Here is a 22,897-nt window from a genome sequence, read left to right on the forward strand (position 1 = left end):
TCGGCTTGCTTGCCATTTGATCATTTGGAAAGTCTTTTAGCAAGAGCTTTGTTTCAGCCAAATGATCAGCCATTTTTTAAGTGATGTTTAACCATGTGTGGAGAGAACGCTATTAAATTGTACCTAAAATGAGTCCTCTTCCAATCTCACAACAGGGTTGGAGAGACCTGGTTAGCCCTTTGGACAATACAAATCCCAGGGCACCTGCATGAAGTGCAAAGGACCTCCTCTAGTTAAAAGGACCTGTGCGTGAGACTCCTCTTAATATATTGTAAAACTGTGATTCACTCTATAGGTGCCAAAGGTCTTATTAGCTGGTGTCAATACTTAACCTAGAGAGGGCATTTCTTAAAAAAACAAACCTCCAATAGACTTCAATAAGTTGATTCCAGACCTTTGCTGCCTATGGACATGAGAGCAAAGCAACTCTGTGATATCATCTATTGTCATTAGTGGACGCAATGATGGGTCAGTGGTGTTTTCTATAGAGGTGTTCTTTTCTATTGTAATACTATCTATGATACATGATAAATGAGAGACGACTGGTGCAAAGAAAACCCCTACATGATTGTCAAGTGTCAGTCCCGAGTGAAAATTGCAGGATTTAGTACTTTTTATTCAGCATAGATACTGACTTCATAAATTGTTTAAAATATCATCAAAAATTCCTAAAAAAAAATCTGTTTATATATATTTGGCTGAAATAATAGGTCATTTTGTGGTGACATATTCCCTGTAATGTCCTGCACTACTATTACCTTTCACAAATAAATCTGTCTGAACTGATGTTTGGGTACGTCTAAGGGCTCGTTCACATCTGCGCCCGGGACTCTGTTCTGCAGGTTTCCGTTTCCTGCACAAAACAGGGCAGGAGACGGAAACCTGCCGGCATCTTTCCAAACCCATTCATTTGAATGGGTTTGAAAAGTGTCCGGCCGTGAGCGCCTGTGAGCGTTTTATGCTCTCCGTGGCAAAACAGTTTTTTTTTTTAAACTGGACACCGTGTTGGACATGCAGTACTCCGGTTTAAAAAAAAACGGTTTAGCCGCAGAGAGCGTAAATCGCTCACCGGTGCTCACGGCTGGACCCGGTTTGACAGGTTTCCGTCTTCTGCATGCAGAAGACGGAAACCTGATAATGGAGTGAACTCGGCGTCAATGGAACTGTAAATGTCTCTATGGGTTTTCCACCATGTAAGTACAGATGGAACAGGCAGCAACATTTGTAGTAGCAACAAAATGGATAATATTTTGATCCTTCCTTCCCTTGCTCCCTCCCATGCCAATTTAGGGCTAGTTCACACAGTTTTTTTTTTTTTTTTTTATACAGGTGGCTTTTGACGCGGAATCTGCCTGCGAAAAAGGCCCCCATTCACTTCAATGGGAGCTGCTCGCTTTTTTTCTCCCACTAGCTGACTGAAACAGCCGTGGCGTCCGCAGCGCAAGACTTGCTTGCAGTGAGGCCCATTCATTCAGGTCTAATCAGGAGCGAGAATTCACACAGCAGAAAAGGGTTTTGCCGTGTGAACATATCTTTATGTTGCAGGTTTGTTACAGCAGATGTAACCCTTTTGCAATGCATTGGGGAAATCTGTGGCAAACCAATACAAATTATAGTATGTTATGCTTAAAAAAAATAAAAGGTGTGTGTGTGTGTGTATATATATTATATATATATATACACACATATATATTATAATATTTTTTTTTTTTTTTTTTTGGACACTGTGGATTTCTTTGCAAAAAATCTTTAGTGTTTCTGACCTATATGAACATACCCTTGCAGTTCAAAGTTAGAACCTAAAAGCAAGACATAATGTTCCAAGTTAATTTAGTGTGCTCCATCTGATAACACTTTGTACATGCAATCCCGGTAAATAGTTACGGTTCCCCTGTGACTAAATGGTTACATATTGTCGAGGAATACAGTAGATATTGTAAAAGACTTGACCCTCACTGTCTACAAAGACAAACAAAGTAACAGTATGTCCCAGGAGACCAACAGTACACCCTTCGTGCTGTGTAAATCTTTATAAAAGCAAGAAAATGATATCATCCAAAAGGCATATCCCTAAAGGCAGTATTTGGCTTCTTAGCACTTGGTAGTTTTTGTACTGAAGTTCAAGAAGTCTTTATATTTCTGTGCTGTTTTCTAAGCCAATTTTCAGCTGGGGATACTCTTCAAACACTCAGCAGGCTGGAACAGGATAAAGAAAATGGAGGATTCTTGTCCTGCCAAATGAGAATGCCCCTAGGCATTGTTGAGGATGAATTTGCATTGGAGAAGAAATAAATGCATTACTACAAACCTTAAACGGGTTTCAATGTGCAGTATGAAGACGTATCGAAGTATGCATATGTTGTCAGTGAAAGGGGGCGTATTGAGCACAATTAATTACCCCTTTATTTATGTCCAATTGCTTAATATACAAATACATAAATATATATATATATATATATATATATATATATATATATATATATATATGCATTTTGGTCATAGATGCCTTAAATAGTTATTAAAACATTAAAGACAAGAGATGAGCGAACACTGTTCGGATCACCCGCTCCGAACAGCACGCTCCCATAGAAATGAATGGAAGCACCTATGACGCCGGCTGGCCGCCGGCAAAGTCAGCGTCACAGGTGCTTCCATTCATTTCTATGGGAGCATGCTGTTCGGATCGGCTGATCCGAACAGTATTCGCTCATCTCTATTAAAGACTAAACTTTTCGAAGGGCATATGTGCTGTGCTGGTCCTTTATGCTGCTTCCGTGTCTGTGGCGGGGCTCAACACTTCTTCCCATTTTTTCCTTATAAATATATAGAAAAATATCTGCATGCTGTGAATGCTCACCATATCACACAAGTAGTTGCCATTTTTGTTTTGTTTCCTAGATCTGTGCTGCACCTTTGATTTGTTGCTACCAGGGTTTGCTATAGGCAGGATTTCATGATTTCTCTTTGCCAGATATCTCTGAAGAAATAACTCTGCTGTTCTTGCTCTCGCTAGACATTGCACTATTTGCTGCTCTTCATATGAAACCCCCCTCCCCCGTCGAGAGAGGAAGCAGAGAGAGTCAGGAATATCATTGCAAATAATTCAGGGTATTGCTGCTATGTTCTTCTGTGATAATACTGTGTTAGGCTAAGGCCCCACGGGCTGGAAACACCACGCTAAAGCGGAACAACCCTGGCTGGAACGCATCGCAGTTCTTCCTTCAGCGCTTTGAACAGAAAGTTTTCCTCCGCGGACTTTGTTACCATTATATCTATGGGAAAGCCGCTTGCGTTTCCGTAGATATAATTAACATGCTGCGATTTCAAAAATCGCCCTGGTTTTAGAAATCGCAGTGTGTTCGCGCTGTGGATTTTATCTCAAAATGAGCATTGAATTTGCATGAATCCCATCCACTTTGCGGTTACTGTATAACGCCGCAATTTTTCCTGTGGTGTTTCCAGCCCGTGGGGCCCCGGCCTTAATAACAACCAACTGATCTGCTGTGCTATGGCTTCATTATAACAAAACGTATGAAGGACTGGCACTCTGACATCATCCTCAGTAGGCCTAATTTTGTTTAGACTAACTCATTAATTTCTAGACTTTGGAGAACTATTCCTTATTTTTACGTGAGAGGTTGAAGTTTTGCAAATGGCTTTTGTATGTATACTGAATACACTAATGGATATGTGGGGCTTTGTAAGATGATGAAAGTCATCCCCATTCACATACCTTTAGCCTTAAGAGTGTTTTTGACATAGAGTCCCCACTCAAGATCAGTTTGTGATGTCTTCTGTACAGTTTATTGCACATTGCCACTTTTTATTGATGTAAATGCAGATAACTCATTGTGTTTTGTGCGCTACCAATACTTTTTCATTCTAGTTGCTGAGTGATGGTGGAACTTTTCATTCTGGTACTTTCCTGAGGGAGCCATTTGGTGGGCAGTGCCTTTTATGTCACTAAGGATGCTGCAGCTTCACTTTCCTGTCATGCCAGGGCTGGAAAGTCTCCCATTAAAATGAGTTGGTTTTGCCACCCATCTGTGCGGAGGTACTGTGTCAGTCACGGTATCTGGACTTTTCAGAAAAGCCAACAGAGCAAACCTTTAGCACATTCCTAAAGTAGCAGGCTCTATGACAGACGAGGGCAACCCCTGTGAGAGCAGGATAGCGTTGCATCTTTGTTCTGGTCCATCAGAGGATCAGAATAATGGCGAGGCAGACCCCTAAAATAGTTGTACATGGAGCCCAGCAGACCCTGTTGACTATAATGGGGTCCATTAGGTGTCTGATCTTTTAAAAATTAAACTGGCAAAAGCAACATTTCTCAGTGAAGGACTTTTTCCTCCACTCATTTTCAGACAGACACTGCGACAGAGACTCTGGGGCAAATGTGAACATAGCCTTAACGGACAGTGGAATAACTCTACCTGGCACCATTATAGCCAGACAAGACGCAGAGAGCACTATATAGCTTAATACTATCAAGCAAGATCTAAGAAATGTGTGTATAGACACTCGTATGTGTGTGTGAGATAGAGGTATATATATCTATATATATCTATATATATATATATATATATATATATATATATATATATATATTATAGAAGAACCATATTGATTTTTTGCTCTAAATAAAATTCACATCTGTTTATAGAAAGGATCGTCTTGCACGTCCAGTTAGCCTTTTTCTGGAAGCAAATGAGACTTGTGCTGTTTTTCTGCTACCCATACTCTCTGCTGTATCTGTGTCTGGCATTGTTTGCAGGCATATTAAATAAAGTAATATCTAGAATTTACATCTGTGCCAAAATGTATATGGCCACTCTTTGTTTTAGGAGGAGCCTACTGCAGAAGGGAAAAGTCGACTTTCCATAAAGATGACACTAATATTGCAGCAGCAGAGGAGATTTGTGGCGTTCAGTCATTGACTGTCGCAGCAGCTAATGCCTGTATTTTATTGCCCCCTAAAAGCTGTTCTCTGTGCCGCTCTGTTGCTGTATCAAAATGACAGCATTAAGACGTATTCTGGATGAAATTGCCGGCCAATAAAGGCATCAGTGACTTGGACACCATTAGAAGGTATTTTATGGGGTCAAAGATGGGCAACTCTCCAGGCCTGTTAGTTTAAGGTAATGAGACCCCCTCCCACATTTAATATGCTACATCACAGTTAGTTTACTATGCATTGTATACTTTTTGTATCTTTTCAGTTATGTTGGCTTGCTAGTATTAATGTGCTGTGAGATGAGGGGGTGGAGAAATATCAATGCAGCAATGGATCTGTGTTCCAGCTGCCAAGTATCTGCATGCTGAGACCAGGAGCTAAATTAGAACTTGTCTGTGCAGCCCAGGCTCTGAGCAGGGTTACAGCCAGACATAAAGCATGCTGCTGTTCTGCTCCTTGCTGAGGGAACCCACAACCTAACCCTATAATTCGACTTGACATACATTCACTCAAAGTCACTATGGACTTCCCCAGGCCGTGGATGGACATATGCAAAATGAGACAGAGGCATAAATAATCTCCGCTTTATGGAAGAAGGCCAGATTTCTGAGGTGATAGAAGATCTGCACAGTTCAGGTTGTGTAGCATACGGGTAGTCATGGCTCTCATCTGTGGTTTAAATCAGAGTATGCAGCTGGAGTCTGGTAAGTCTATTATTTGGGGTATATCACAGGCATGACATTGCCTCCACTTTTATTAGATGGTACATTTTTGTCGCCAAGACAAGGTATACCTTAATGTTACTTTTACTTGCAACTTTCTAAAATGCATGCTTGTGATGATCACTCCTAGATGTGTCTACATATTGGTGTCTTTGCTGAGAACTTTACAGCTGTTTCTTCTGCATGTAGCAGTATTGCTAAAAAAAAAAAAAAAAAAAAAAAAAAAAAAATGTGATAATCGCTATAAAGGGTATTTATTGGTGTATCAGTAGTATGCTGCATTGGAGAATATATTTAATAACCTTCATAGTTCATGGCCCCACAGTAACACTTACCACTAGATGTACAGGTACCCACACCGTTTCTCTGCAGTGAACGAAAACCAATGACAAGTTGACTGTTTTTTTTTGTTTGTTTTTTTATCAATGTTGTCAATCCAAAATCCATAGACCTCAGTAATAAGCAAGAAATTAGTGATCACCGATCCTGTAAAAAAAACCCTAAAAACTGATTTATAGTGTGCATCAGGTCCAACCTAGTCAACTTTAAATGAGTTTTAGTCTCAAAAAGACAAGTGTTTATCATGTCTGACTCAAAATAAGTGAGTACGCCCCAAAGATCTGTTCACACTAGTGTTGCAGCATGACTATGCTTAACTGATTCCCACAGATCCTGATGGATCCCATGGCATATTATGCTACTCTAGTGGTCTACAGCGCTAGAATCCCTAAAAGTGCTATTGTGAGCAAAGCCTAAAATAAGCATAATGGTGACAAACACAATGATCATAATGCCAGGTTAATGTAGCTAAGCAATAAACTCACGAGTAATGGTGATGGTGTTACTGTGTGCTAGAACGTTTCACTTTATAGTAGAGGTCATCTGTTGTCATCTGTCAAAAAGATTAATGCTATTGACGTTGATCTGATTGATAAAAGGTTCTTTTTATTCCAGGCAGCAGCTAATGGCCTGGTGTCAGTGGAGATATCCTTGTACTATATGATGCCCTCTGATAAGTACAGAACCTAGATTTAGTTTGTTTGCCTACTTTTAACCATTAAAAGGCACATAGAACCCGCTTAAAATCAGCAGAGACCAAAGTCCTCCTTGCAGGACTTTTCTCTCCGCCGATTTTAAGCTGATTCTTGGTGGAGTCTCCAGCCTCTTGAAATCCGGCGGACCCTATTATAGTCTATGGGGTCTGCAGGTTTCCACGTGTAACTGCTTTTTTAGTGGACTGGTCTCCCATCTTTCAGGTCCCCATCTTTCCGAAGGAAGGAAACCTGAACGATGGTGTAAACTTAGCATAAGGATGAATGTGTTCTATGATATCTTTAAACCCATTGTTATGTTTTATGAAGTAAACCCATTCCAAGGGTGTCGTTGCCAGATTACCTTCAGGTTCATCTGGAAAGCAGATAGCCTATAGGTGTAGTCTGGTTTGTGATGGAAAGCAAGAGTGGGTTTTTTTTTATATATTTAAAAGTGGGCATATGGTGGATACACTCTTTAAAAAATGTCTTTACAGTGTGGGAGGTCATCTTTATGAAGGCTTTATTTTCTGACAATTATATGTACTGGCTTATAAAGAAGCAGCAGATTTAGCAATGTGTTGAGGACAGTTTGGCTATGTAAAAAAAAATGCCAATATTTTGAGCAAGGTCTGTTATTGAATGTAAAAGGAATCTTTATTAATCTAAAGACGGAAGATATATAGACTAAGAAAAATTGGTTTTAAAGATCTGATATACAAAAAAAGCTGATATTTCCCATAATTTTAAAGAGTGTTTTAATAATGTACACTAGCTCAACCTTCCATGGATTTCAGGATCCTCATACAGAGAATAAACAGATTTAACAATGAAGATCCATACAGTTGTATAATGTATAGAGAACATAAGTCCCAGTAAGAAGCAGGTCTGAGGATTGCTAGGGAATATTTTGGGATAGTAGAGTAGTTTTGAGATATTTTGAGAAGTAGAGCTGGTGGTATCAATAATATCCTATTTGTAAGTAGAGGCACTGGCAACCGCCCTGAGTTCCCTTTTACTGACATAAACCAATATCTCTTCCAGCATTTACAGCCATGTTAAAAAACAAAAACTATTATCCAAATGTACAGTGCCGTAAGATGGTGAGTAGGTAAAGCTGTTCCGTGCAGATCATACTGCTGGCTGCACCACTGCATACAAGAAGGAACTGACCCTGTACTTTATCTGTTTTATCTGGTATCTTTAACAACTGGGCTTAGTAGAACTAGGGAGAGGTGACCTATCGCAGACCAATGGCATTAGAAGTAATTATTGTTACTTAACTGTCAGCTCCCCGGCTCCTACCGCTCTTTCCTGCTCCTTATGCCACACAGCTTGTAGACCACAGAGGAGGACACCGATAAGTAATGAGCTAATGGCCCCTTCAATGGTTCTCCCCCATAGAAGAGTCCCTTCACTGGTGGCCCCCCCTTCCCCCCCATACAGGGGTCAATTCACTGCACACACCCCTCCCCCATACAAATCCCCTTCATTGGTCCCCCAGTCTAGTGCTTCTCAACCTGTAGGACTTGAACCCCAGAGGGTATGCCACACAGTCTCAGGGGGTACATTATTGGGACCACTGCTCTGGTAGTGGCAGATTTAGTGATTACTCAGGTTCCAAAGAGCTAATGCCATCCAAAGTACTCACTACCTACAAATACTGAGGCAAAGCGTCTTTCCAAGCATAGTCAGGCATCAGAATATGTTGGGACAGGGTTAAGGGGATGGGTCTCCTCTACAATAGTGAGTAGTCTGTTCTGAACAGACAGATGACATAGACCTATTATCTGAAGATTGAAAAGCTGGTAGGGAGCTAAAAGACCCTCAGAATTTTTAATGTGTTGGCTTTGGCTTGACACGCTATGTGCGCCAATTATTCTTTCCCACTTGAGATCCTGTGTTGGCAAGAGAGGTGTAAAATTAGAAAAAAAAAGTTCCTGTCCTGAGCCCTCTGTTGTCTTCCACCAGTGTCTGTTCAGTCTTGTCCTGGCTCCTCATTGCTGTAAGTCCTCTACCTCAGGAGTCAGGGACCATGACACTACTGACATACATCACAAGCTCCTTACCAGCGGTCACTAATTGGTTTCATTGGTCACATGATGCACAGGACTTCCACCAAGAATTGGCCAACATAAGACTGAAGAATGAATGGACACTGTCAGCTACACAGGTTCCTCCAGTTCCTGGACAATCTCTTTAATGGGTTTATCCACCTTTCTAATATTGATGGCCTATCATTAGATCAACTTTACAGGGATAGTGTGGCTGACAAAACTGTTAAAAATTCCAGGAGCCGCACTTCTAACTTGCCTCACAATGTGTAGCATAGGCTTCAGGTACTGCCGTGTTGCACATAACATAGTGGGTGAGTAGCATAGCTCCCAAATTGATATTATTTGTAGCTGTGCAATCTCTGTTCAGCCGATCTTGCTATCAGACCCATGGAGCATTGATATCCAAAGGATGGACCATCCGTATTAGAAAGGTGGATAACTCATGTAATATATGGGGACATTATTTATATTAGGGGAGCAGAGAACACTCTAGGTGAAAGAAAGCACCGTGTGGGGAGGAGGGGAGGCATTATACTGTGTGATGACCAGTAAAGGGGCATTATACCATGTGGGGGACAGAAAAGGAGGTGTTAAATTGTGTGGGGCCAGTAAAAGGGGCTTTATACTTTGGGGGGGGGGGGGTCAGTAAAGTGTGTGTTTTATAATGTGTGGGAGCCAGTAAAAGGGGCTTTATACCTTGTGGGGGTCAGTAAAGTGTGTGTTATACTGTGTAAAAAATATGCAAATCTATTCTCCAGGATGGAATTAGGAGAACAGTGCACTCTGTACACCACCCTATAGAGGGCAGCATCCTTAACATCATGAACGACTCTGTTATAAAGTCTTTTTAATCACAATATGGATTTAATTGCCAAATCAGTATTTCTGTCCCAAAAGGAACAGATTCCCAGCTATGGACAGCGCTGTTTCGGCCTGTTGGGCCATCCTCAGCATAGCGTAGGGATACTGATTTGGCAGAGTGAGAGACTTTAGACCAGGGTCAGGGGATAATCGTACACATCAGGGAGAGTGTGTGCCTACATAGGCAGTACGGAGACTTACAAGTCATTCCTGCTCCGCTAGGGATTTTTACCCAGAATCCCTAGCGGAGCAGGAATGACTTGTAAGTCTCCGTACTGCCTATGTAGGCAAACACTCTCCCTGATGTATACGATTGTCCCCTGACCCTGTTATACTGTGTGGGAGCCAGTAAAGGGCTGATCAGTGGGTGATGCTCTGCTTCAACTTTCCGCCACATGGAGCTGGAGGGCCAGAAAATGAAGTGGAGTGTTGGGTAGAGATCTGCCTTATTTCCTCTTCATTTTCCACTGTCTGAACAGGCCCTTACTCTTTCTTGACCCTCTAAAAACTACAGCCCCAGATTCTTGCCAACTACTGTACCATTATGCTGCAGTCATAGTGCCTGCTCTAATGGCCGAGCCATTAACCCCTCAGATGTCACAGTGAATATAGACTGCAACACCTTTGAGTAATATATCAAATATAAGGGCTAGTTTACAATGTTCTTCTACCTGCTGGAGCTTGTTCTTATTTCATATTGATGTGCACACCACCACATAAATTAGAAGTATCCTTCAGGGTCCATGCGCCTCAACAGAACTCCACACCAGCTCCTTGCTAGCACAGAATTCAGGCACCATTTATCTCAGAAAACCGGTGTAAATGATGATAAATCTGACGGGGCAAAGAAAGTAGCGTTACTTATTATGTCTTGTACGCAAGTAGTAGCAAGGAAAGCCGCTAGAATCAATTCCACTGGTGCGCCCTAGATATCCCAGAACACTGCATCCAGGTTCCTGTACGTATTCGATTAGCTAAATACATTAGCTAAATAGTTATGTTACGGCCCATCTGATGTGTTTGGAGGTGTCTCGACCCCCCCCCCCCCCTCAACTTATGATATTGAAAAGGAAGAATGATCACTCATGTTGAATTTTACATTCCAAATCCTTGACCAAACAGTGTAATAACTGCTCCTTTCTAGCCTATGTCTTCTCATGTTTTTAATTTGTATGTACTGTATATTTGGGATCTTTTCAATTTTTTTTTACATTGTTTTCTTTGCGTTTCTATATCATTTATTTTTCATTAGATGACTTTTAATGGTAGTAGCTGTAGACTCCTTATCCAGATACTGCTGATACAGGCTTAGTATGACTGACACATTTCTGTGTTGCTGTTAACATTTAGGATGCACTGAAATTAAAGGGTTTTTTTATGTCAAGGCATTGGTTCTAAGAGATAAAAATAAATCATTAGGAAGGCTGCTGAATTATTTGGATTTGATTCACTAAGACATCAGTGGGCCCTCCACAGGCACCTTAAGCATAAATACTACCCATGGTGGTGTATTGCAGACTAAAGATAAATTCATGGAAGGAATTTAATTTCTCATTTGCTACCAGAATTATTCTATTAAAGATAGTCATCTTACCTAAAATTATTTTCTATTACTGAATAATCCAGTTTGGATTGAGGATGCATTCTTTATAGAGCTTAAATAGTATTTGTGGCAGTTTCATGGAGAACAGTAAAAAGCCAAGAATATAATGACTTACGGTACCTCTGGAGTCTGGGTGTTTATGCTTCCTTAAAGAGGACCTCCTGATAATACTAGTCTATGGACGAGCACTGTGAGTTCCTCCCCGCTCACACTGTACAGTACGATAGGCGCTGCTGTGGAGAAGGACGTTCCTGACAGAATGTCAGGGAAGCCCTTCTGACTGTAAAGAGCTACGGTACCGGGACCGAAAGCTCTTTACCCGGGGCACAGAACGGGAAAGCCGACAGTGCGCTGAATTCAGCGCACTGTCGGCTTTCCAGCAGTATATAGAACTGCCTGTGCCCCAAACCATGAAAGGTCCTCTTTAAAGGGGTTGTCCAGTTTCTGCAAATAAATGTTCTTGTTTGTATAATGAAAAGTTGTACAATTTTCCAATATACTTTCTGTATCAATTACTCAGTGTTTTCTAGATCTCTACCTGCTGTCATTCATTGTTTACTTCCAGTGGATATAAATCAGTCCATGGTCATGTGGTAATCACACAGGTGTGCAGGTCGTTACAGTGCCAGTACAGTAATCAGACATCTGACTGGTAACGAGCTGTGCACCCTATGTATCATCACATGACCATGGACTATATATCACATGACTGATTTTAATCCACTGGAATTAAGCAGAACGAATGACAGCAAGCAAAGATCTAGAAAACTGCGAAGAAAACTTTTTCATTATACAAACAATAACCTCTCTTTGCTGAAAGTGGAAGTGGACAAAGCCCCACTGCTTCTCGACTGGAAAAGCGGGGTTAACAGGAATATATTGTATGAGAAAAAATGCTCTTTATCGGGAGAGAAATAACTTGTAAAAGTACTATAGTAGACTATAAGTATAGTATTTGGGATCCCTGGTTGATTCTAGTTTCAGACTGACATTGTTAAACATAATTAAGATCTCTGGTTAATTTTCCTATCATTATATATTGATTATGGGTTTTTTCTACCGATAATTTAAGGTCACACAGGAGGGGGTGGGTTTTGACTGACTATTAAGGAAGGTTTATACAGGGTTTGAAAAGAAAGAAGAATTACAAATATCTTTAATTTTACATTAGATTTTCATATCCTTTTTTAATAATAGTCTTTCAATATTCACCTAGGTTTGGATCACTGTGTCCAGGGCCTTGAATAGAAGAGCTCGTAAACCCGTTTAATGCTGAGGCCCCACATTGCAGAAACACAGCTTTTTTGTTGCAGATTTTGTTGCTCTTTTTTGAGCCAAAGCCAAGAATGGCAACAAAAGGAATGGGAAATATATAGAAAGTTCTTATACTTCTACCCAATCCACTCCTGGCTTTGGTTCAAAAAAATGCAACAAAATATGCAACATAAAAAGCTGCGTTTCTGCAACATGGGGCCTTAGGGTAAGTTCACACTGAGTTTTTTGGTCAGGGTTTTGAGGCCGTAATCGCCTCAAAATCCTGACCAAAAGACGGCTCCCATTGATTTCAATGGGAGTCACTCAGGAGCTTTTTCCGGGAGCCGTTTCTTCCGGCTCTCAGAAAAAAGAAGCAAGGTTTTAATTCTTCAGACGGAGTCACCTCGCGATTCGGCGTGAAGAAACGCCACCCTCTGGACTAGGCCCATTCATTAGGCCTAATCCGGAGCAGAGCGCGCAGCTGGATGCCGGTACAGTGCACTGGCTTTCAGTTGCGATGACCCAGCTTTTGGATCGGAACCTGAGGCAGTTTGTTCCTCAGGTTCCGATCCAAATACTCTGTGTGCACTTACCCTTAGCCCAAATCTTTTTTTAAGCATGTTTGCTCTGACAATGCTGAAAAGTATCACTTTATTACAATATCATGCAGGGGTCTATCCTGGGCTAGGCACAACTTGGACTGGATTAGGGTATTTCATTTTTCCCCTATGTCAGCCCTCTGATATTTGCTGTATTTTAAAACTTAAATGGTTAAAAAAAAAAAAAAAAAAAAAAAGATTTTTCAAACTAGCTCTTTAGTAGATCACTTTGATTTCTGTCACATTATATATGCTTTATGTTCTATTATTCACACACAATTTAAGATGAATGAAGCTGCCTCAATTACATGCCGTTTAGCGGGATGTGCTCACAGTGCTTTGCAAGACAAAACTATTACACGTTGGTGTGCAGATGTCAAAATAAATACGACAATTCATTTAGTGATGTGCTCTTGGCTTCTGTGTCACGTTACGCGCACTTTTTTTTTTTTTTTTTTTTTTTTAATCAGTCGCAACCAAGTCAATGTTTGAATTTCTTTTGTTCACAGATGAAGGCCCTTACACAAAGTCTGCTTCCCAGACGAAAGCGCCAGACGGATCTTTGGCAGTTAGAAGACAAAGCATCACTGGTAGGTGCACACATATAAACTGTGTTCTGACTACAGTATAATGTTATCCGGTAGACCGGGACACCAATTGGTAAAAACTAGTGTGGACAAATGTGAAGGAGTTGCCCATAGAAGCCATCCCAGAGCTGTAGTAGTCTAACCTCTCTTCTAAAACATCTATAATATGGTTACTGTGGGCAACTCCTTGACTCTTTGTCCTTGCTAGTTTTCATAAATGGAGCTTGCTCTACTGGCAACATCATTTACAGATGCAGTCGACGCAGAGGTGGGGGAAATCACGGCTGTTGGTGTGAAGCAAGGAATTTTTATATATATATTTACAGTTTCTTTTGCAAGACACACTTAGTGAAATAGCTGTTCTGGGTCTAAATCTGTCTGCTCTAATGAGTGTGAAAAAGCAGAAGAAGATTAAAGCGGCAGCGCGTGATAGACTCTGCCTCTAATTGACTGTACTGCTGCTGAGAGATGGCCTCGAAAGATTTGCTGTAAAATGTGGCAGCTGAAATATAGTCTTAAAAATATTTTGCAGTGCTAGATGTAAACTTACACCCAGCTGGTATTCTTTGCTCCCGTCTGTCACTATGTTGCTTGTGACAAGCGAATGGTGTAAAACAGTACTGTATATTCTCTGAATGAATACAGCAGAATCTTCATATCCTAACCCGCACCCTGCTGGGAAGCAGACACTTCACAGTATACAGAGACTGCACAGTTCAGGATGAAGAGTCTCTATTGTAATCATTCAATTATTCTTCTAATTGAAGAGCAGCCAATATGTTACATATATAATATGGTTTCTTTGGAGACTGTCACATCTTCATTGCTGTAACATGTGGCATGCTAAACCTGTAGTCTTCTCTACATCAGACACTTTACAGTAAAAACGGATGGTTCCTGACTGTTCCACAGAGAGAAAATTACCTTGGAGTTTCTGAGCTATACTGTCAAAATGCTTATTTCAGCAGTCCTGTTGACTTGTCCCAATAACAGCTAACAGAATTAAGAGTGCAGTACTGAATCTTCTATCTGAATATTGTAGCAGAAAAGGAAACTCAAACAAACACAGGAAGATTTAAACTCCAAATGTGACCAAAGAGAGCATCTGCATGAACACTGGACCCCTGTGCGGCAGGGCCACAGTGCTAACCACTGAGCTATCGTACTGTGCAATATAACACTGTTACATACTGTACAGACTGTCCTAGCATGTGACATGGGTGCAGCTGTCAGGGGTTGATTCACTCTCTAAATCTTGAACTCACCCTTCACTCAGGCTGCAAACTGAGAGCAAATGACAGCCACACACAGTCCATGCATCCCAGATAGACAATGCCACCAACCACTGATTTTTGGGTAGTAGGTACCCAACTCTCATATGTACAATTCAGATGACAAATACACTTTAAAAGTCAAAGTATCTGCTGAGCATATAGAGACTAAGATTAAAAAGGGTGCTTTAGTACAAAAAGACTAAGTACTTACAAAAAGAGACAATACAAAGGTGACATAAACAAGCAAAATCGTTATAAAATAAAAAGGTAGATAATCCTTACAAGTTACGTTCTTTTGATTCCATGAATTTCAGGATGAATCTTAAGATGGCTGCTACCCAGCCCAACTGGATCCAAAGGTGTGACAAAATTTTATCTAGGCATCAACAGTCTTGACAACATTTAGGCCCTGTCTCATGTTTCACAGATGCTCTCCTTGATCATGATTCCTATTCTTTGTCAGCCACTGGACAGAGGCGAGTTCCATGAATATTGTTCTTTGACTAGTTCACCCCCTATATGGGATGGGGGTTGAAATGAAGCCAGACACCCACCTCCCTTTATCTGATATCCAGAAGAAATTTGGGTATCTTGCATTTTTATAACCTCCTTGTGTTGGCTTCAAATGAAGGCCATTCACAGACCATATGTGACAAAACCACCGGGGTTATCCTGTAACCACAAGTAATTTTAAAATTTTAATCACCAGGCTCAAAAACATATTTTCCTCTTGAATACATCCTAAACTACACATATATGCACTCCAACTTTAGAACTCACTGATGCGTATATAAAGGTTGAGGCTTTCGTTATAATCAGCAATAATCTGGAATCAACTCTTGACATCCACGGTAGAGTTCTCTAGACCTGTTTAGTGTAAGTGAGAGAGTAGATAAACCAGAATTGACAAGCATCAGTCTAGTTTTTTGTTTAATGACCAGAGTAAAAACTTCAGGATTTTGTACTTTTTTTTTTGTAATATAGATAATGACATGGAAAATGAAAAAAAAAAATCCTAAAAAATTCTTAATGTATGCTTGAGGTAATAACTTAAAAAAATGGTTGAATGGTTGGAATAAAATGGTTATTTTGTAGTAACACATTCCCGAAGTAAAGTCTAAGCTTTTATTACTGTTCTGGTTGTGCATAGTAGGTTTTTAGTATAGATACACCACTAGAGATGAGCGAACACTAAAATGTTCGAGGTTCGAAATTCGATTCGAACAGCCGCTCAATGTTCGTGTGTTCGAACGGGTTTCGAACCCCATTATAGTCTATGGGGAACAGATACTCGTTAAGGGGGAAACCCAAATCCGTGTCTGGAGGGTCACCAAGTCCACTATGACACCCCAGGAAATGATGCCAACACCTCTGGAATGACACTGGGACAGCAGGGGAAGCATGTCTGGGGGCATCTAACACACCAAAGACCCTCTATTACCCCAACATCACAGCCTAACAACTACACACTTTACACACTCAATACCACCTCTCTGACAGTAGGAAAACACCTTGAAACATGTGTATTTGGCACTTGCAGTGAGGAGAGCTTGTCACCAGCAGTGAATTTGGCCCTTGTAGTAAGTTGAGGTTGGCACCAACATTTGTTTTGAAAATCAGGGTGGATTGAGCCTCTAACCAGCAGAGTTTGGGCAAATTCATGGTGGAGGGAGCCTCTAAAAACCCCAGTTTGGACCAATTCATGGTGGAGGGAGCCTCTAACCAGCCCAGTTTGGGCAAATTCATGGTGGAGGGAGCCTCTAAAAAACCCAGTTTGGACCAATTCATGGTGGAGGGAGCCTCTAACCAGCCCAGTTTGGGCAAATTCATGGTGGAGGGAGCCTCTAACCAGCCCAGTTTGGACCAATTAATGGTGGAGGGAGCCTCTAACCAGCCCAGTTTGGACCAATTAATGGTGGAGGGAGCCTCTAACCACCCCAGTTTGGACCAATTCATGGTGGAGGGAGCCTCTAAACAGCCCAGTTTGGGCAAATTCATGGTGGAGGGAGCCTCTAAAAAACCCAGTTTGGACCAATTCATGGTGGAGGGAGCCTCTAACCAGCCCAGTTTGGACCAATTAATGGTGGAGGGAGCCTCTAAACAGCCAAGTTTGGACCAATTCATGGTGGAGGGAGCCTCTAAAAACCCCAGTTTGGACCAATTCATGGTGGAGGGAGCCTCTAACCAGCCCAGTTTGGGCAAATTCATGGTGGAGGGAGCCTCTAAACAGCCCAGTTTGGGCAAATTCATGGTGGAGGGAGCCTCTAACCAGCCCAGTTTGGACCAATTAATGGTGGAGGGAGCCTCTAACCAGCCCAGTTTGGACCAATTAATGGTGGAGGGAGCCTCTAACCAGCCCAGTTTGGACCAATTAATGGTGGAGGGAGCCTCTAACCACCCCAGTTTGGACCAATTCATGGTGGAGGGAGCCTCTAACCAGCCCAGTTTGGACCAATTCATGGTGGAGGGAGCCTCTAAAAAACCCAGTTTGGACCAATTCATGGTGGAGGGAGCCTCTAAACAGCCCAGTTTGGGCAAATTCATGGTGGAGGGAGCCTCTAAAAAAACCAGTTTGGACCAATTCATGGTGGAGGGAGCCTCTAACCAGCCCAGTTTGGACCAATTAATGGTGGAGGGAGCCTCTAAACAGCCAAGTTTGGACCAATTCATGGTGGAGGGAGCCTCTAAAAACCCCAGTTTGGACCAATTCATGGTGGAGGGAGCCTCTAACCAGCCCAGTTTGGACCAATTAATGGTGGAGGGAGCCTCTAACCAGCCCAGTTTGGACCAATTAATGGTGGAGGGAGCCTCTAACCACCCCAGTTTGGACCAATTCATGGTGGAGGGAGCCTCTAAACAGCCAAGTTTGGACCAATTCATGGTGAAGGGAGCCTCTAAAAACCCGTTTGGACCAATTCATGGTGGAGGGAGCCTCTAACCAGCCCAGTTTGGGCAAATTCATGGTGGAGGGAGCCTCTAAACAGCCCAGTTTGGGCAAATTCATGGTGGAGGGAGCCTCTAACCAGCCCAGTTTGGACCAATTAATGGTGGAGGGAGCCTCTAACCAGCCCAGTTTGGACCAATTAATGGTGGAGGGAGCCTCTAACCACCCCAGTTTGGACCAATTCATGGTGGAGGGAGCCTCTAAAAACCCCAGTTTGGACCAATTCATGGTGGAGGGAGCCTCTAACCAGCCCAGTTTGGACCAATTAATGGTGGAGGGAGCCTCTAAACAGCCAAGTTTTGGGAAATTCATGGTGGAGGGAGCCTCTAACCAGCCCAGTTTGGACCAATTCATGGTGGAGGGAGCCTCTAAACAGCCCAGTTTGGGCAAATTCATGGTGGAGGGAGCCTCTAAAAAACCCAGTTTGGACCAATTCATGGTGGAGGGAGCCTCTAACCAGCCCAGTTTGGACCAATTAATGGTGGAGGGAGCCTCTAACCAGCCCAGTTTGGACCAATTAATGGTGGAGGGAGCCTCTAACCACCCCAGTTTGGACCAATTCATGGTGGAGGGAGCCTCTAAACAGCCAAGTTTGGACCAATTCATGGTGGAGGGAGCTTCTAAACAGCCCAGTTTGGGCAAATTCATGGTGGAGGGAGCCTCTAAAAAACCCAGTTTGGACCAATTCATGGTGGAGGGAGCCTCTAAACAGCCAAGTTTGGACCAATTCATGGTGAAGGGAGCCTCTAAAAACCCGTTTGGACCAATTCATGGTGGAGGGAGCCTCTAACCAGCCCAGTTTGGGCAAATTCATGGTGGAGGGAGCCTCTAAACAGCCCAGTTTGGGCAAATTCATGGTGGAGGGAGCCTCTAACCAGCCCAGTTTGGACCAATTAATGGTGGAGGGAGCCTCTAACCAGCCCAGTTTGGACCAATTAATGGTGGAGGGAGCCTCTAACCACCCCAGTTTGGACCAATTCATGGTGGAGGGAGCCTCTAAAAACCCCAGTTTGGACCAATTCATGGTGGAGGGAGCCTCTAACCAGCCCAGTTTGGACCAATTAATGGTGGAGGGAGCCTCTAAACAGCCAAGTTTTGGGAAATTCATGGTGGAGGGAGCCTCTAACCAGCCCAGTTTGGACCAATTCATGGTGGAGGGAGCCTCTAAACAGCCCAGTTTGGGCAAATTCATGGTGGAGGGAGCCTCTAAAAAACCCAGTTTGGACCAATTCATGGTGGAGGGAGCCTCTAACCAGCCCAGTTTGGACCAATTAATGGTGGAGGGAGCCTCTAACCAGCCCAGTTTGGACCAATTAATGGTGGAGGGAGCCTCTAACCAGCCCAGTTTGGACCAATTCATGGTGGAGGGAGCCTCTAACCAGCCCAGTTTGGACCAATTCATGGTGGAGGGAGCCTCTAAAAAACCCAGTTTGGACCAATTCATGGTGGAGGGAGCCTCTAAACAGCCCAGTTTGGGCAAATTCATGGTGGAGGGAGCCTCTAAACAGCCCAGTTTGGGCAAATTCATGGTGGAGGGAGCCTCTAACCAGCCCAGTTTGGACCAATTAATGGTGGAGGGAGCCTCTAACCAGCCCAGTTTGGACCAATTCATGGTGGAGGGAGCCTCTAAACAGCCCAGTTTGGGCAAATTCATGGTGGAAGGAGCCTCTAACCAGCAGAGTTGTGGGAAAGCAGGGTGGAGGGAGCCTCTAACCAGCAGAGTTGGTGGAAATCAGGGTGGAGGGAGCCTCTAACCAGCAGAGTTGGGGGAAATCATGTTGGAGGGAGCCTAGTATTAGCAGAATTGTGCAACGCTTATGGTGGATGAGTATGAGGATGCGGAGGAATTGGAGAGGTTGAGTACAGACATGGAGTTTCATGTTGGGGTGCTTTACACAGGTGGGCACAAAAATGAAGGCTCTATCCAGTGGTGGTTCATTTTTATCAAAGTGAGCCGGTCGGCACTCTCAGCTGACAGACGGGTGCGCTTGTCAGTGATGATGCCACCGGCTGCACTGAACACCCTCTCAGATAGGACGCTGGCGGCAGGACAGGACAGCACCTCCAAGGCATATAGGGCAAGTTCAAGCCACAGGTCCAACTTCGACACCCAATACGTGTAGGGCGCAGAGGGGTCGGAGAGGACAGGGCTGTGGTCGGAAAGGTATTCCCGCAACATGCGCCTATACTTCTCACGCCTGGTGACACTAGGACCCTCCGTGGCGGCACTTTGGCGAGGGGGTGCCATCAAGGTGTCCCAGACCTTAGACAGTGTGCCCCTCGTTTGTGTGGACCGGTGAGAACTTGGTTGCCTACTGGAGGAACTGCCCTCCCTGCCGCCAACGTCACATGCTGGAAACATCTCCATCATATTCTGCACCAATTGCCTGTGGCAAGCATTGATGCGATTGGCCCTCCCCTCTACCGGAATAAAAGACGAGATGTTGTTTTTATACCGGGGGTCAAGGATAGCAAAGATCCAGTACTGGTTGTCCTCCATGATTTTGACAATACGCTTGTCGGTTGTAAAGCACCCCAACATGAACTCAGCCATGTCTGCCACAGTGTTAGTTGGCATGACTCCTCTGGCCCCACCGGAAAGTTCAATCTCCATTTCCTCCTCATCCTCCATGTCTACCCATCCGCGCTGCAACAATGGGACGATTCGAAGTTGCCCGGAAGCCTCCTGTATCACCATCACATCATCGGACAACTCTTCTTCCTCCTCCTCCTCCTCCTCCTCCTCCATTAAACGCAGTGAAGCGGACAGATGTGTGGACCTACTCTCCAGCTGTGACGGATCGGATGCTATCCCTAACTCCTCTGTGTGATCTGAGTTATCCCTGATGTCAATCAGGGATTCTCTCAGAACACACAAGAGCGGGATTGTAAGGCTCACCATCGCATCCTCAGAGCTCACCCTCCTTGTGGACTCCTCAAAGACCCGTAGGATGTCACAAAGGTCTCTCATCCATGGCCACTCATGGATGTGAAACTGAGGCAGCTGACTTTGTGGCACCCTAGGGTTTTGTAGCTGGTATTCCATCAAAGGTCTCTGCTGCTCAACCACTCTATTCAACATCTGAAACGTTGAGTTCCAGCGTGTGGGGACGTCGCACAAAAGCCGGTGTTGTGGCACATGCAGGCGTTGCTGGAGAGATTTTAAGCTAGCAGCGGCTACTGTCGACTTGCGAAAGTGGGCGCACATGCGCCGCACTTTCACCAGTAGCTCTGGAACATTGGGGTAGCTCTTTAGGAAACGTTGCACCACTAGGTTGAAGACGTGGGCCAGGCATGGAACATGTTGGAGTCCGGCAAGCTCCAGAGCTGCTACCAGGTTCCGGCCGTTATCACAAACGACCATGCCTGGGCCCAGGTGCAGCGGCTCAAACCATATTGCCGTCTCATCGAGGAGGGCATCCCTCACCTCGGAGGCAGTGTGCTGTCTGTCCCCCAAGCTGATCAGCTTCAGCACAGCCTGCTGACGTCTACCAACGCCAGTGCTGCAACGTTTCCAACTCGTAGCTGGGGTCAATCTAACAGCGGAGGAGGAGGCGGTGGCGGAGGAGGAGGCGGTGGCGGAGGAGGAGGCGGTAGAGGAGGAGGAGGAGGGGGGTGTTCTTCTCGTGTCCCTGCCAGGAATGTTAGGCGGGGAGACGAGGTACACCGGGCCAGTTTGGGAAGCAGTCCCAGCCTCAACTACATTCACCCAGTGTGCCGTCAGTGAAATGTAGCGTCCCTGTCCGCATGCACTTGTCCACGCGTCGGTGGTCAAGTGGACCTTTGTGCAAAGCGCGGAACTAAGGGCCCGCCTGATGTTGAGTGACACGTGCTGGTGCAAGGCGGGGACGGCACACCGGGAGAAGTAGTGACGGCTAGGGACGGCATAGCGAGGTGCCGCAGTTGCCATCAGGTCCAGGAAGGCGGGAGTTTCAACAAGCCGGAACGCCAACATCTCCTGGGCCAGCAGTTTAGCGATGTTGGCGTTCAAGGCTTGCGCGTGTGGGTGGTTAGCAGTGTATTTCTGCCGCCGCTCCAATGTCTGAGAGATGGTGGGTTGTTGTAAAGAAACGCCTGATGGTGCCTTTGATGGTGCAGGAGAAGGAGATAAGACAGGACCAGGGGAGGATGAGGTAGAAGTCAACAAAGTGGCGGAGGCAGATGAAGTGGTGTCCTGGCTCGTCCTCTGGAGTGCATCGCCAGCACAGTCAGCAGTGGCAGTGGCAGAGGCAGAGGCAGTGGCAGAGGCAGTGGCAGTGGCGTGAACGGCAGGCGGCCTTTGTCCTGCCGTTGCTGCCTGCCACTGATTCCAGTGCTTGGATTCCAAATGACGGCGCATTGAAGTGGTGGACAGGTTGCTCTTCTCAGAGCCCCTAATCAATTTCGAGAGGCAAATTGTGCAGACAACACTATATCTGTCCTCGGCGCATTCCTTGAAAAAACTCCACACCTTCGAGAAACGTGCCCTCGAGGTGGGAGTTTTTCGGGGCTGGGTACGAACTGGAACATCTTGGGAGATTCCGGGTGTGGCCTGGCTTCGCCTAAGCTGCTGACCTCTGCCTCTGCCTCTAGCTACCCTTTTTGGTGCTGCACCTGCCTCAACATCCACACTACTTTCCCCGCTTGACATCCCCCCTGTCCAGGTCGGGTCAGTGTCCTCATCATCCACCACTTCCTCTTCCAACTCCTGTCTCATCTCCTCCTCCCGCACAATACGCCGGTCAACTGGATGCCCTGACGGCAACTGCGTCACATCATCGTCGATGAGGGTGGGTTGCTGGTCATCCACCACCAAATCGAACGGAGATGGAGGAGACTCTAGTGTTTGAGCATCTGGACACAGATGCTCCTCTGTTAGGTTCGTGGAATCGTGACGTGGAGAGGCAGGTTGAGGGACAATGAAAGGAGCGGAGAACAGCTCTGGGGAGCAGGGACAGTTTGGGTTATTGTTCTGTAAAGCTTCGGAATTTTGGGAGGAAGGAAGACAAGACTGTTGGGTAATAGGAGGAGA

At 44.3% G+C, this 22,897-nt stretch overlaps 1 protein-coding gene across 7 annotated transcripts in view; it reads left to right on the forward strand.

The window, feature by feature from the left end:
- GRIP1 (glutamate receptor interacting protein 1) overlaps positions 1–22,897 on the forward strand; it is a 355,754-nt gene that overhangs the window by 218,851 nt on the left and 114,006 nt on the right. For 6 of the 7 annotated variants that reach the window (XM_075274408.1, XM_075274410.1, XM_075274404.1 and 3 more), the window contains exon 2: positions 13,591–13,671. In XM_075274408.1, coding sequence (XP_075130509.1) covers positions 13,591–13,671 — 81 coding nt within the window. Of the gene's footprint in view, positions 1–5,367; positions 5,659–13,590; positions 13,672–22,897 lie in introns of those variants that run through there. The other variant, XM_075274409.1, reaches the window with a different exon arrangement.

Source organism: Leptodactylus fuscus, chromosome 5, assembly GCF_031893055.1.
Source record: "Leptodactylus fuscus isolate aLepFus1 chromosome 5, aLepFus1.hap2, whole genome shotgun sequence".
NCBI lineage: Eukaryota > Metazoa > Chordata > Amphibia > Anura > Leptodactylidae > Leptodactylus > Leptodactylus fuscus.